The sequence below is a fragment of the Liolophura sinensis genome, chromosome 13, assembly GCF_032854445.1.
Source record: "Liolophura sinensis isolate JHLJ2023 chromosome 13, CUHK_Ljap_v2, whole genome shotgun sequence".
NCBI classification, from domain to species: domain Eukaryota; kingdom Metazoa; phylum Mollusca; class Polyplacophora; order Chitonida; family Chitonidae; genus Liolophura; species Liolophura sinensis.
In genome coordinates, this window is record NC_088307.1 from 18,596,280 (window position 1) to 18,611,425 (window position 15,146).

Sequence of the window (15,146 nt, forward strand, 5' to 3'; positions counted from 1 at the left end):
TCGCGACCATCTTAAGGTGAACTGTTGCTTTGATTGATCAGAATAAACATTGGGATAAGACTGCATTATAGACTTCTGCTAACTGATATTGATAAACTTTATACACTATAGAATAACTTGTTGAAGTTGATATGGTTTGTTTCCCAGTGGTTTTGTAATCTGATGCCGATATAGCAGAATTGTTACATCATATGAAACCTGGCATGAAGGTACTTGTTCTGTACAAGGTTATATAGAACTGTTGCAGGAAATTGTACTTTATTTTGTCAGTGAAAATTCTTGAGGCATTGTGTAATGAAAGAAGAACATTATTGGACAAAGCTGAAGGAGTTAACGTTTCCCTTTGAGTTCAGAAAGCTTTATGAAGGAGAGTACTTTTTCTGTTTTACACACTTTTCTTTTCTGTTTTCCAGAGGGAAACCTTATTGGGTTTCACACACTTTTCTTTTCTGTTTTCCAGAGGGAAACCTTATTGGGTCAGCTAGAAGTGAATTCTCAGGATTTAGAGTCAACTCTAGAGGAGCTGGATATTCATGAAGAATCAGAGGAGCAAAATTATGACATGTAAGTCAGTGATCTAGACTTGAGGCTGTTGGGCAGCAAATATTATGGACAGGTGTCACATACAGATGCTAGTGTGTATCTTCTCAGTGCAGACTTATCCAGTTTCAGGCTGTAGCTGCCTGTTTTAGCATTTATCATAACTAGAAATCTGTGATCCGGCATGAGCTGTTTACTTGAATTTGTTTGTTTTCCAAAGTTGTATAACTTCTTTTGTGCTTGGTAGATGTTTTTAGTCGACGATTTTTGCGTGATTTTTGTGTGATGTGTTTTGTGTGCAAATCATTTCTAGTTGTATACACGTACTATTCTGACTTTTAGATTTATTGATAACCTATGCAACAAACGACGCCAGCAACAAGAAAAACTTTCATCCTCACAACCAGCCAATGGGGATGCTCCAACCGAAGCATCAACCAATCAGGAAGCCCAGCAAAATGGCCCTAGCAACCCACCCCCAGGTAAAGGTATTATATGTAGTAATATATTTTTCTGTTCTTTATTGGGGGGGGGGAGGAGTGATGAGACTAAGGTTGATAGGTAACAAAGTGACTGACAGAATGATAATTTGGTTACTGTCAATTAAGTAACCTAGTGTATCATGCGACCTGTCAGAAATGTTAGGCAACTATTTTTGATCACATTTTAGTGTAACATCTAAATGAAGTTGAAGAAAATTGAGGAGCCAAATGTTTGTGAAGTTGAAAAGTTCCTGATGTAAAGAGGTGTCTCTGGAACACAGTGAGACAGGTGATTGGTAAATTATTGTCAACAAAGATTGCTTAATTGAAATACCAATCACATGAGTAAGTAAATAGTTGAACTTGGTACTCCTTTGTATATATATATTCTTGTTGTTGCATTGTTTTCAGTACCTTCATCTTTACCAGCCTCCACCAGTGCAACCTCCAGCCTCTCAACCAGCACCCCGGTCTCAGCCAGTCAGAGCCCAGCTCTGTCACCTCAGTCACCAGTGCCCCCCACCAGCACCCCAACCCCACAGGAGGAGAAGAAGGGATTCTTCTCCCGCTTGTTTGCCAGCAAAGACAAGAGCACTCCACAAAAGAGTCCATCAACAGGTATTAAATGCTTCATTGTTGACATGGTTAAAAGGCTAACCAACAAGGCAAGAAAAACAGTTACACATTTGTGATCAGAGACTGTGACACCTGCAGTGGAACAACATTGGCATTCACCCCTAAATCTGTTTGCCACAGCTGAAAAGACTTTGTCATCTTCAGGAACACTACTGGAGACTGTATCTAAACATAATTTGGCTGATTGTGAAAACTTTTTGGATGGAATTTTGAATTGGATTTGCACATAAATAGTTGAATGGTAAGGTGGGCCTGATAGAGCATATTTGTGCTATGGGCTTTGGTGCTGTCTCGGGTAAATGGGGTACAAATGAGAGACTCGCAGACAGCTATTCAAATGGGTCCAAATAGCTGCAGTGCTTGTGTACTACAAAGGTGTTTTACATGTGCACATATATTGACATTTGGGACAAAGTAAAGGAAAAAAACAAAATTGAAAACTTTGAACTGCTTTGTTACAGGCAGGAGAGAGTTTTATGAGTTCCCCATACTGTCTTTATGTTCTGCCATGCACAAAATTTTTGTAAAATATATTGAATTTATGTGGTATGTTTTTTATGAAAAAAGAAGGGTTCGACATCAGTGCTCCACAATGCATTGAACACAAACATATGAATGAATTTAGTTCAGTTCCTGTTGCTTTGCAAAATTCAAGGTATTTCAGATACAGTGTTTAGTGGAGTATCTTGTGACTATATGTACATTATATCTCATTTTCCTGTGCATTATTAGAGTGATGAATGAGCATGTAGATGTATTTGTCCTATTGGGTAGCTCTTAAATACATTCTGCTTGAAATTCTTAGGTTTTTGTCTTCATCTTCACTTTGAAGCAAACTACACTGTAGCCACTTTATCAAATCATGCAGTATCTTGAGCAGTGACAGCACGGTTACATTTGATGATGGTACTGAATGTTTTCTGTCTGCTACATTTAGAAAATGTGGTTACAAGCCCTGGAACAGAGGCTGTGGAGAATTTTAAAAGTGTGGATGACTTTGTGCCTGATGAGGAAGAGCTTGATGCCAGCTTCTTAGAGGATACCAAAGACGCTACAAAACGACGCATAACTAAAGATGTGACGGACACCACAGAGAGGTAGCCTTTGATGGGTGATCTCCCTTGAAAGCTCTTACTGTTCAAAATTTTGTAAATCTCTCAAATTTGACTGTGAAATGATTTTAGGCATTGTACTGAGCATATGTTGTTTTATAATAAAGGTGGCACATCTCTCTTTTGTTATACAAAGAACTAGAAGTCAGTCTGCCATAGTTTAATTAAATATGCAAATCCCTGCACTCCTGCACAAAACTCTGCATTTCTGTCGATGGGGAAGGTAAATCCATTGACATAGAAAGTACGTTGGTAAACATTGGTTTAAGATGTGTTCTTTTACAAAATGTGACAAATAACAAAGAGTGTGCACACTTGTGTTATTTTGAGAGCAAGCTACTTTCTCTCTGGTTCACATATACAAGTAGTTTTCCTGACATTTCTGTTACCAGTGATTCTGAGGATGACAATGATGGTGGGAATCCCATGGTGGCTGGTTTTCAGGATGAGATTGACTCTGAGGACGAAACCAGGACCAAGTCTCTGTCCAGTGGTGTTCTCACTGCCTCTGTGCCAGAGAGCTCACCCAATGTTAGCAAAGTGGAGCTCACCAGTGACGAAGAGGAAGAAAGTGGTGTACCTGTGGTTGCCATGGAGGAGGATTTGGACTCAGATGTTGAGTCAAACCTCACGAACAGTGCTCCTGCAAAACCTGCTGTGCTGTCCCCAGTAATCAAAAAAAAGGCCAGCAAAACTTTGTCCTCGCACAGCGGGGAGGGTGATCATGTAGGTAATTCTATGTCGGGTATGGAGCAAAAAGCATCTGCCCCTACTGTGCGCAGGAGTGATAGTTCTCACAGCGACAGCTCTCATGAACTGGAACCAGCAGCATTAATAACACCTACAAGTAAAGTCAGTGACGATGAGAAAAAGTGGACAGGCAAATCTAAGAGTGTTAGTAAAAATCCTCATGATTCCAAAGGAAGTAGCAATGGTGCTGAAACTGAAAAACCGGCTGTGACTCTGGATGATTCTGATGATGATGTTGTTGTGGTTGGTGGTTCTGTTGATGATAACGATGCTGCTAAGGAAAGTGATAAGGAAAAGGAGGCCAGTGATAAAGTCAAGGAGGATTTAGCTATGGCGCCAGACTTCAGTAACTGGTTAGACGCTCAGGAAGCACAGGTGAGAGAGCTCAAGGTGAAAACAATAAGTGAGTGTCAGCAGATAGACCACTCGGAGCTATATCTAAAACTACTGTGTGTTTAGAATAATATCATGCTAGAAAGTTTCAGCACCAAGAGTAATATTTTATGACCAATATTTGTCTCTAAAAATGCATTTTTTTTTCCAGAGGTGAATCTTTTAGGATAAATACAGCTTAGTATCTTAACTTACTTTTCAAAAAGTGTTTTGATTGAATTAAATTTACTTCTGTGGTGGACTATGAACTAGAGGCAAATTTTCACCAAATTTCTGTTGGGGCTTCTTGACATGCTCTTCGTGGTTTGTCTACTCAAGTCATCAGTTTGTCAGTATTTTTGACATTATGGCAGGCAACCTTGTGTGTTCGATATCCCCCCCAAACTGCTGGTCTGAATTGAATCAAATTTGATTTGAAGCTTAGCGTGATGGCCCTCAAGAACGTTGAGGATTTGGATTATATCTTTATGTTCTATCACCAGTCTTTTGACATTGCGGAAGACATTAACCTTCCCAATGCAATATCTCTGAGACATGTTTTAACGGATGTATTCAAATTTGATTTGAAGCTTAGTGACCAAAGGGCCTGAGAAGAGGCCATTTTGGGGGGTATATCTATAGGCTTTTTATTTCTGTTCAGCAGTGGTATTTTAATATACTAGAAGGCAGTAAACATTGCTTGAGCGATATCTCAGAAACTGAGGGCTTGAATCACAGGAGTTGAATCACATTTAATTTGAAGTTAAGGCCTATGGCTGTTAAGAACGGATCAGCTTTTGCGGTCTTTGAAGTATTTTGACTTTCAAGCAGACATTAACCTTGTGTGTGCATTTCCTCCAGAACTGCTGGATATGTGAAGTTTGAAACTAAATGGGCCTCAAGAAAGGTTTTGTTCACAAAACCTTCTAGTTTCAAGTAAATTGGAAAATTGCCCTGACCAAAATCCAGGGGGATTAGGTTTGGAGCATACTTAGTGTAAACTTTGCTTTACATACATGTTTAATTTTCAGGTTATAAGAAAAAGTGCCAAGATTGGCAGCAAGTCTAAGTCCAACAGTCTGGGGTCAGGTGTGGAAGATATCAGTACTCGCGACAAACGAGCTAATTCTACAGGTGCGTTTATATTTGTCTTTGTTGGTTGATTTTGTACAAGTACACACATACATGCTGTAAACCTGCGACAGTGTCTAAGATACAAGGATACCAGAATATTGAGGTACTGGCAGATTTTCCTCTCACAAAAGGTTGTGCTCATGTCACAGTAGGACTTGCACGTCACAAGGCTTTTGTTGTGCGAGGCAGTTTCATCTGTGACATATTTGGCCTACCCATTGTGACATCGCGCTCTCGATACTGCATTGAATGTCCAGCCTCACTGGAATGACATAATATGTCCCACTAGGGACTTATCCCATTGATCCATGGGCATGCCTTCTGTCGTTCAGTCCAGCCTTGGGCAGGGATTCCTTAACATTTCCATGCCACCACTGTTCTCCAGACCCCTAGATTTAGCCAGGTTTCTCTTTCAGATTTGTTGTTTTAAGTGGCTGTTAACTGAAGGCTGTCCATATCTTGTCTCGAGGTCATCCAAACTCTTTCAAATTTGCCGTTTGAAGTGGCTGTTAACCAGAGGCTGTCCATATAGCCGTATCCAGACTACCCAACATCACTCAACTCTTGTTGACTCAACAGTCGAGTCAGCAAGTTGAGCCATGTGGAGTGGCCTTGGCAGGTTCTTCAGCTTTGTTCAACAACACTCAACACCATCCGTCATTGTTGAATCAGAAATGTACGTGTATTTTGTTGTCAATAAGTTGAGTCAATTTGAGTGAAAGTAGCCAATCAGCAGTCGTGTAGAAATAACTTGACCGTCTTGAGGCCCGTTACCTGGCAAAATAGCGGCACCAAAGGCGAAAGAGAGAAACTGGTATCACAATGAGACAGTTTCGTTGATACAGGCGTATGAAAAATACACCTGTATCAACAAAGATTACAAAGACAGGGACAAAAGAAAATCATTGTGTCTCATGCTTTGGAGAGAAAAATTTCTCTTATCTTTCCAATTTATCACAAGTTTGGTGAAAAAACACAGCTCAACACAAAACAGCGGTGTTGGTTGGACAATGCCGACCTACCTGATTTGTAGTGTGGTCAGAACACTGAACTCCTGAAGTATGAGATGGACCATCTAGAGAATGGTTGGACTGTTGTCTGATTAAGCCCATGCTAACACCCTTGTGGCAGTCAGCTTCCAACACGGCCCCTATGGCCTCTTGTATTCAGTTAGTCTTACATGAAGTTCTTTGGAAATTGCTCTGAATGTGAACATTTGTGCATGATACATGGATAGTGACATTTATGAGTTATCTGCTAAAGGCACGTCAGGTATTTGGAACACCCTGGGGGGGTTAAACTCCACCAACAATTCCAATTATTGTAAACGTTTTAAATTTTCACTCAAAATAATGCAGCACTGTTACAAGCAAATAAATGTATTACTTTTGATGATTAAAATAAATTTTTCCAGTGGGATATCATCCTACTCCCTCCCCCCCCCCCCCCCCCCAATATCCAAATACTTTTCCTAGATAAGTAGATAGGAAAGAATTAGGCAAAATTTTATATTATTTACCTTTCTATCCTGTATAAGGTGCTATATTGTAGTCAGGAACAGCTAAAACCCCACTATTGTCAAGAAGTCAGAAATTTTGTCAGACTTGCAAGATATGATAATTTCATCTAGCTACCTTTCTCTTCAAGGCCTGAAAGTTATTTTAATAATATTGTGATGGAATCTGTTAAGTATGTGTATACGTACCATTGCTGTAAACTGACAAGCAATGACGATCCTCGTGCAACAGTAATGTTTATGCTGTGGAGCTGCATAAGAGCTATTCAGTGCTCTCTGTGTTGACTTTTATACCTCCCTTTATATAGGTGCCCGATCGTCCGGGGGTTCGACAGTCTCATCATCTCAGGATCCTGAGTCAGAACGAGGCAGTGTCTCCTCAAAAAAGAAGAAGAAAAAGAAGAAAGATGATAAGGTAAAAGGTCACAATATCAAACTTCAGAGAGAATATCTGTGCATGTTTTAGCCTGTGTTAACATGTGCAGTTTAATGTGTTAAAACTGTCACGTTTTTATTTAGCTGAATTCCTCCACCCATAAAACTCAGCCCTATCTTATATGTGAAAATGGGTGGCCTCGATGCCCGATGTGGTTAGCTTGCCAGCACGGCATAATCACCCAGAAGTCTCTCATCAGTGTGGTCGCTGTGAGTTCAAGTCTTGTTCAAGCTTGCTTCCTCTCCAGCCCTATGTGGTAAGACCTTTCGGCAACCTGCGGATAGTCGTGGGTTTCCCCTGAACTCTGCCCAACTTCCTCCCCCCTTAATGCTGGCCGTCTTTGTATAAGTGAAATATTCTTGAAATGTAAACAAATAATTAAATATGTGTGAAAACTTGTTGAGTATGACATTGGGAAACAGCAATGAAATAAATAACTAAATACAACATTATCGTCTTACATCAGGATGAAGAGGAGAAGTTATCAAAGAAACATCGTCATAAAAAGAAGAAAGAGAAAGACGATAGTTCAGGTGGAGAGGTGAAAAAGGAGAAAAAGAAGAAGAAAAAGGAAAAGCCAGCTAATGAGGGCGATGACATCGGTGATGCAGACAGGGAAGCCAAGAAAGAAATGGCCGAGCTGGAAGCTTTTCTTGGCTCTGATGTCGGAGACAGTGGCTGGGGAGAAGGGAATTACGAGACTTTGTGACGAAACTAAAGGGAGATAACTTGTGACTCTATTTAAAAATGTTCATGAACTTGTGCATTCATGTCTACATACAAAAGATGCATTGGGTTAAAGTTTATATATTTATTGAAAAATCGTCGAACATGCATGTTGCTGTTTTCAGATTCATGTCAAGCCCATGTTCATGTCAGAGATGTCGGTTTCAAATTACATGTTTTTATGATATATCAGTGAGATGTAATACTTACGCGAGTGCTCACATTTTGTAATCCCTACCTGGAAAAAATAAGAACACTCTTAGTGTTACGGCTTTTTTGTTCATAAAACTTTTTTTGTTTTTTGTTTGGACTTGCAAGATGAAGTTTCCTGACAAAATCCAAATGGTACTAAAGGTGCATAAACTACTTTCAAACGTGACAATTGTAACAGTTTTACAAAGAACATGCTCATAACATTAATATATTATCATCAGACTTTATCAAAATGGTGCACTTTAAACAGCTGTAGTTACATCTACATCAACTATATGTCCCAGCTGGCACACTGAAACTCCCTGTCTTACCAGAACAAATTCAGTCCAGTACACAAAGCACTGAATATTGCTTTATTTTCCTGATTTGACAACGGAGCTGGCAATGGCTCTGACAACCTAAGGTTATGAACATCATATAAATATTAGCCTGTTTGACATTACTGGGGTACATTTCTGCTGATGACCATTGTTTGGCTTATCTGTAACGGTCTTGAAGAAGCAGCTGCTGAAATTTGCTAGGGTGGATTTTCCCTAGAACTCAACACCATGCCATTGCTTTGCAATACAGCAAAAGAGATAACTACAGAGTGCTTCACAGCATCTACCACAAAGTTTTGTTTGACCATGGACTTGCTTTGTAGTAAAGGTTAGACCCGTGAACGGGCTATACACAAGGGCATGAAGGATCCACAGATATGCACATCGTTTTCTTCTGTGACATTGCAGTGCATGTGTACTTCATATGTGTTTTATGGACACCTATACACCGATAATTGTGACGTAATAAAGGAAAGGACAAATGAGTTCATAGCTCTGGACTGTCTTCATACAGGTGTGAAGGGGTTTTACGAGCCCCCAAGTTTCCCATTGTGACGTAATAAAGGAAAGGACAAATGAGTTCATAGCTCTGGACTGTCTTCATACAGGTGTGAAGGGGTTTTACGAGCCCCCAAGTTTCCCATTGTGACGTAATAAAGGAAAGGACAAATGAGTTCATAGCTCTGGACTGTCTTCATACAGGTATGAAGGGGTTTTACGAGCCCCCAAGTTTCCCATTGTGACGTAATAAAGGAAAGGACAAATGATTTCATGGCTCTGAACTGTCTTCATACAGGTGTGAAGGGGTTTTACGAGCCCCCAAGTTTCCCATTGTGACGTAATAAAGGAAAGGACAAATGATTTCATGGCTCTGAACTGTCTTCATACAGGTGTGAAGGGGTTTTACGAGCCCCCAAGTTTCCCATTGTGACGTAATAAAAGAAAGAACAAATGAGTTCATGGCTCTGGACAGTCTTCATACAGGTGTGAAGGGGTTTTACGAGCCCCCAAGTTTCCCATTGTGACGTAATAAAAGAAAGAACAAATGAGTTCATGGCTCTGGACAGTCTTCATACAGGTGTGAAGGGGTTTTACGGGACCCCAAGTTTCCCATTGTGACGTAATAAAGGAAAGAACAAATGAGTTCATGGCTCTGGACTGTCTTCATACAGGTGTGAAGGGGGTTGTACGAGTCCCTGAGTTTCCCACTGTGATGTAATAAAGGAAAGAACAATAGCTCTTAGCTATGGACCACTTTGTTACTTACGGGGATGAGTTTTATGATTTCAGTATTGGATCCTTATTTCTTTTGAACGCAGGACCTCAACCTTTATATGATTATTGGACGGATAATGTTGAAACATAGACATCCACACAGTGCCTTATTCTGTAAAGGTGAAATGGTGTCTTACGAAAATATACTGTACATGTATGTGTTAAATTACAGCACTTCAAAATACTTGTATGTCTCAGTTATCAGTAGAGAACTTGAGTTTCAACAGCCATACGTATGGCAGTCAGCCAAATGCACATCGATATACTGTATTTCACCTGTAGTTTGGTATGAAAAAATACACTTTCAGAAACAGGCTTAAAATGACATTTCTGATTCTTTTTTTGAAATGAAATTTTTGAAACTTCACAAAAATCACTTAATTGGCCCTATTAGGTTGATGACTCAAGGAAAAAGTGTAGTTTGAAATAACCTTAACTTTAGATGAAATATGGTATTATATGATTTGAGACCTGTTCAGAAAAAGAGGGTCACCAAGTGGGACAGATTGTGTGATTTATTTCTTCCGCTGTAATATAGTCGCTAAAGATTTTTTTTCTGAATTCTTTTCTTAAATTAGTAGTTGAAATTTTGATTATATCTTCATTTGTCAGTGTTTAACATTCATTTCTGATTTTGCAGCTGAAAAAAAAAATAGATGAGCAAAATAACTTTTAAGTCTTAAAAATCTCATTAATTTCAGTCTCGTTGGGGATTCTTTGCTAACGTCAATCAACCAGTCATTTTCTATGAAGAATTTTGTTTTCTTTTAATTTAATGAAATAAATAAAGTGTGTTACCTGTGTGTACATATATAATGTAGAAATGCTTTTTTTTCTAAGCGTTATTATCGGTTCCATATCATTAATTTGACTTACATATTTTCGCTTTGTATTGAATTTGTTATTGAGTTTGGCATATTGTTCTTGATAATTCATGTATTTGCTAGAATTGTCTTCTCAAGTTGTCTTGTTTGTTTATGATGTACGTGTATTAAATGTACCACAGTTTGATGATCTAATATTGAATTTATTTGAATTGCATTTAGCTATTTCTCAATGATGACAAAAATGTTTTTTGTCACTCTTGGTCAAAGGTAGCAAAATCTTGTATTTTGTCTAATCAGCTCAAGGGTTCCACAAATGAATTTTGTCCACTCATGATCCAAGATATGAGAAGCAAACTTTGATTTAGTATGGATTTATGAAATCAGTTCTCACATACAGTAAATGACGTAAAACATTGTCTGTGAGTATAAAGTTGCTCGTCAATTTTGCCTGATTATTTTCACCTTTGTTTGGAAGGTAGGATGTTGTCCTGCTGAAAAAATGTAACTTTCAACACCAGATAGAATATTTTGTGACATTGATATGCCTCTAAACATGCGCTTTCAGGTCATTTATGGTAGGTTTTTTGTTGTTGTTGCAGACTCATGTGAGTAATAAACTATACAAAATGTGCATTGTTTTGAACAGCCTTTATATTAATGTATAGTATATAATGCCTACTGTCTGCTATTTACCGTTGACCCAGTGAGTCAAAGTGCAGTGGCTCATTCCCACCAGTCTCAACCTCACCTTCACAGAGAACACGGTTGAACAGCTCATGCTATTTTTTTAGCCTTCTGGACCTGTATTTATCAAACATCTTAAGACTCCAGTCAGAAATTCAAACACATCCACAATGGGGTTTGCCAGCCTTCTTCAAAGGGAAGCAAATCTTGTAACTGATAAAACAGCAGTGCCCTCTATCTGTTTGAATAACAATGTCAGCTTTTATTATTCATGATTACTGGTGTTGGTATTGAAATCGGTGTTGTTGTTATTTAAGTGGCTAGAGGGCACTGCTGTTTTATTAGTTACAAGATTTGCATCCCTTTGTCCAGGGCTGGCAGACCTCATTAAGCTGTGAAAGTACATGCAATTTGTGGCTTAAGTTTGAAGTTGCGTGATAGATACGAACCCAGCTCTACATGTATTTGTATAAAGTGTATTTGTATATTCTCTTTCATCAGAAGATTATGTTCTACACACGGATGAGTGCACTATTTGTATAAAGTGTGAATACAATATGACCTTTTCATCAGAAGAATATGTTCTACACAGGGATGAGTGCACTATTTGTATAAAGTGTGAATACAATATGACCCTTTCATCAGAATATGTTCTACACAGGGGAGAGTGCACTATATGTATTTTTTTGTGCCCAGCATCTACAGTTGTTCTTCAGCTTAAGCTTTCTCTTCAATCTTTCCACCTATGAAATTTTGTGTCGTTGTAATTTAATAATGTACAAATTTAAACTTGTACCATGTAAATGGCTAATAACAACATTGTTATCACCTTTTTGGCTGTTCTGTGTGTATACATGTGTATATATATGTATTACATACCATGTTGATGAATGAGGAGTGTATACATTTACTGCCAGTGTATACATTTACTGCCAGTGTATACATTTACTGCCAGTGTATACCAGTAATTTACAGCATGGATATACATTACGTTAACTGCTTTGGAGGAATCCCATGGAAAAAGGTCACATTGCCATGGACTGATAGTGGAACATTTTGTTTTGTGTGTTTAAGGAATGCCTTTTGAGAGCAGCTTAAACCTATGACTTTGGCATGAAAAATATCATTTATTTCATCCTTATGTCACAAATTTTTGATAAGTAAGGTGCAGCCAAAATATACCCCGTGCAATGTTATTAAAGGTTGAAAAATGGCTGTAATCTCCTACATTTGTACATGGAGTAACATCTAATTTTAGTATAAGGATGTGCTTATATCCAGTAGAGAGAAATTGTTTTCACCCCATACATGCCTTACACCTTAATAATGTAGCAAAAGCAATCTTGACGAGCAAGAGACAATTAGAAATTGCTAACATACAGGCTACATTTACATGAATGGAGCTGTGACGTAATTTTAGGTAGATCAGCTTTCAGGCTTGTATGGTTTATAGCTTGCATGTGCTCTTAGACATCATTTATTGATTGCTATATAGTTTGTTGTTTTTTTTTTGATGTCTAAAGAAATGGACAATAATTTTCCACTTGTAAAGAGGAGATGGCATGTCAAAAGTCAGGAAGCATGTGTTCAGAAGCAACATGTGAAACTCCTAATTCCTTTGATAATCCCGTAATTGGCATTGTCTATAGGAGAGAAACGTCTAAAGCTTACAATTGCGTGTGATCGGCATTGTCTATAGGAGACAGGCGTCTAAAACTTCCACTTGCCTGTGATCACAAACATTTGAATTAACACATTTCCTGCTTATGGCCCATAAACCTGATTGCTGTTGAATAAGTGAAAAAAATTTCCTGCTCAGTATGGTATTAAACAACTGTCAGTCAAATAAATTAAATGGATTAATGGCATATTCATTCGGGCATTGTATGTGAAACATTTCCAGATTCCATTCAGAAGTTCTGCAGTGACTACTTCATGTGCGCATGGGAACTCGAACTTTCTGGAAGGACCATTGTGTTGTTTTCTTGTTCAAATTGTGCATGTCTTTATTAAATGTTACAGCATTTTGTTTTGTGTAGGGGGCCTCCATCGCTCAGTTGATTAGCGTGCTAGCGCAGCGTAAAGACCCAGGAGCCTCTCACCAATGCGGTCGCTGAGAGTTCAAGTCCAGCTCATGCTGGCTTCCTCTCTGGCTGTAAGTGGGAACGTCTGCCAGCAACCTGCGGATGGTCGTGGGTTTCCCCTGGGCTGTGCCCGGTTTCCACCCACCATAATGCTGGCCTCCGTCTTATAAGTGAAATATTCTTGAGTACGGCGTAAAACACCAATCAAATAAATAAATAAATTGTTTTGTGCATGTTGAACAAATGCCTTTTGAGAGCAGCTTGTAGATCTTAAGACACTGTGAAACCTATGATTTTGACACAAAAAATGTCATTGGTTGGTAACCTAACTTCACAAATTATAGATAAAACATAATGGTGGAAATGTACGCGTAAACAACATGTTCAGGTCCATGGACACATTGTAAATTGTGAATGGGTTGAGTAAAAAAACATGTAAAAATATAAGTTTCAAACTGTAAAAGCCAAATATGTCTACCTACAAATGTCTGATCTGTATGTATAGTTATATTTTTTGAAATTCATGCAACTATTAAAGGATAATGGTTTGTGGAATGTGAAAATGTTTTTAAGATATGCAATAAATCTGTACAGATCCTGCACATCTTTCTCTGTTTGATGACTCCATTCAGAATTTCTAAAAGGAATTCGCAGGTGGCCAAACACCTGAAATTTTTGTCTGTCAGTGTCTCATACAAACATACTGTTGGTTCTCTCCAGGCTTTGTAAAGAATTTTTGCAATGTCTCAGCCTCCACTGTTCTCGGAGCCTTGGAGGCAATAAGCAGATGACAACACAGTAGCTGTGTTTTTAGGTCAGGTTACATGAAGTTCATTGGAGATACTTCTTGCTTGCCACCAATATGGCATCAGTATATACACCTTGAGCTTCCTCTGCAGTCACTGCCTCTTGTTTTAAACATGTTCTTGCCACGGTACACCTGAAATATTGTTGATGTGGCATTACACAGCAGACAAAATTGGACAGTTGTCATGTTGGGTACATCTACATTCTCGATTCCTGCAGACGTCAAATGTTTCTGCTGTGTATGTTATATACCTTTTGGGGTTGTGAATACAATGGTCACATCGTTGAAGTCTGATAATTACGAGAAGAGAAGATTGTTTAGTGTCAGCAAGGTGTGGGTTCAAACGTGACCTTGGGTAGAAAGTTCATACATTACTCCACTGTCACAGTGTTGGTGAGGCCTTGGTGAGAATAAGCAAACTGTCCTTGTGTGGCTGTTTGCACAGTCTAACATTCACTGATGACAAAATTCCTTCTTCAGTAAAATTTGTACATCTGAACGTCACAAATGGAAAAGCCTGTCAGTAACTTGCCAAAAGCTGGTTTACCCAGGCATTTGGTTCCTCCACGCATAATACTGGCTGACATCATTGAAGCGAAACATTCTTGTGTAGGACATCAAAGCAACAGTCATATTATGAAATAATTACGTAAGGGTGTACTTAGGGATAATTCCAATTTATCCATTTTAGTTTATTCGCAAAAAAGAAAAGGAGCTACCGGACAGTGCTGTGGCTTCAGGGATTGGTTTCTCCAAATGATGAACACCATCATTAGGCCACACCAGTTTATACTTTTCATTTTATGTGGGCAGAGGGAATCTTTTTTTTCAATGGGAAAATTTGGACTGTCAATTTTCATCTCAAAGACATGTTTACTTGATCAGAAAAGCTTAACAAAGTAAAAAAACATAAAGCAAGATAAAATCATAAAAACATTTAAGTGGAATAAAATAAACAGCTGGATTTTCAATTTTATTTGTATACCTATTTTGGATTTTTCAGTATTGGCTTACACACACAAAAAAATATTAGTGTCATCTTGTATAAACTGAAGTGAAATATTCAGTACAGATTTATTTATTTATTTGATTGGTGTTTAACGCCGTACTCAAGAACATTTCACTTATATGATGACATTTTGCATTATGGTGGGAGGATACCGGCCAGAGCCCGGGGGAAACCCACAACCATTCACAGGTTGCTGGCAGACCTCCCCACGTACGGCCAGAT

At 38.6% G+C, this 15,146-nt stretch overlaps 1 protein-coding gene across 1 annotated transcript in view; it reads left to right on the plus strand.

Annotated features, from left to right (window-relative positions):
* LOC135480526 (rab-like protein 6) overlaps positions 1-10,914 on the plus strand; it is a 44,777-nt gene extending 33,863 nt beyond the window's left edge. The window contains exons 7-14 of the mRNA XM_064760379.1: positions 461-564; positions 883-1,022; positions 1,434-1,640; positions 2,596-2,755; positions 3,163-3,895; positions 4,924-5,026; positions 6,851-6,957; positions 7,445-10,914. Of these exons, the coding sequence (XP_064616449.1) occupies positions 461-564; positions 883-1,022; positions 1,434-1,640; positions 2,596-2,755; positions 3,163-3,895; positions 4,924-5,026; positions 6,851-6,957; positions 7,445-7,687 (1,797 nt within the window). The 3' untranslated portion in view covers positions 7,688-10,914. The remainder of the gene's footprint in view (positions 1-460; positions 565-882; positions 1,023-1,433; positions 1,641-2,595; positions 2,756-3,162; positions 3,896-4,923; positions 5,027-6,850; positions 6,958-7,444) is intronic.
* Positions 10,915-15,146: the final 4,232 nt, after the last annotated feature.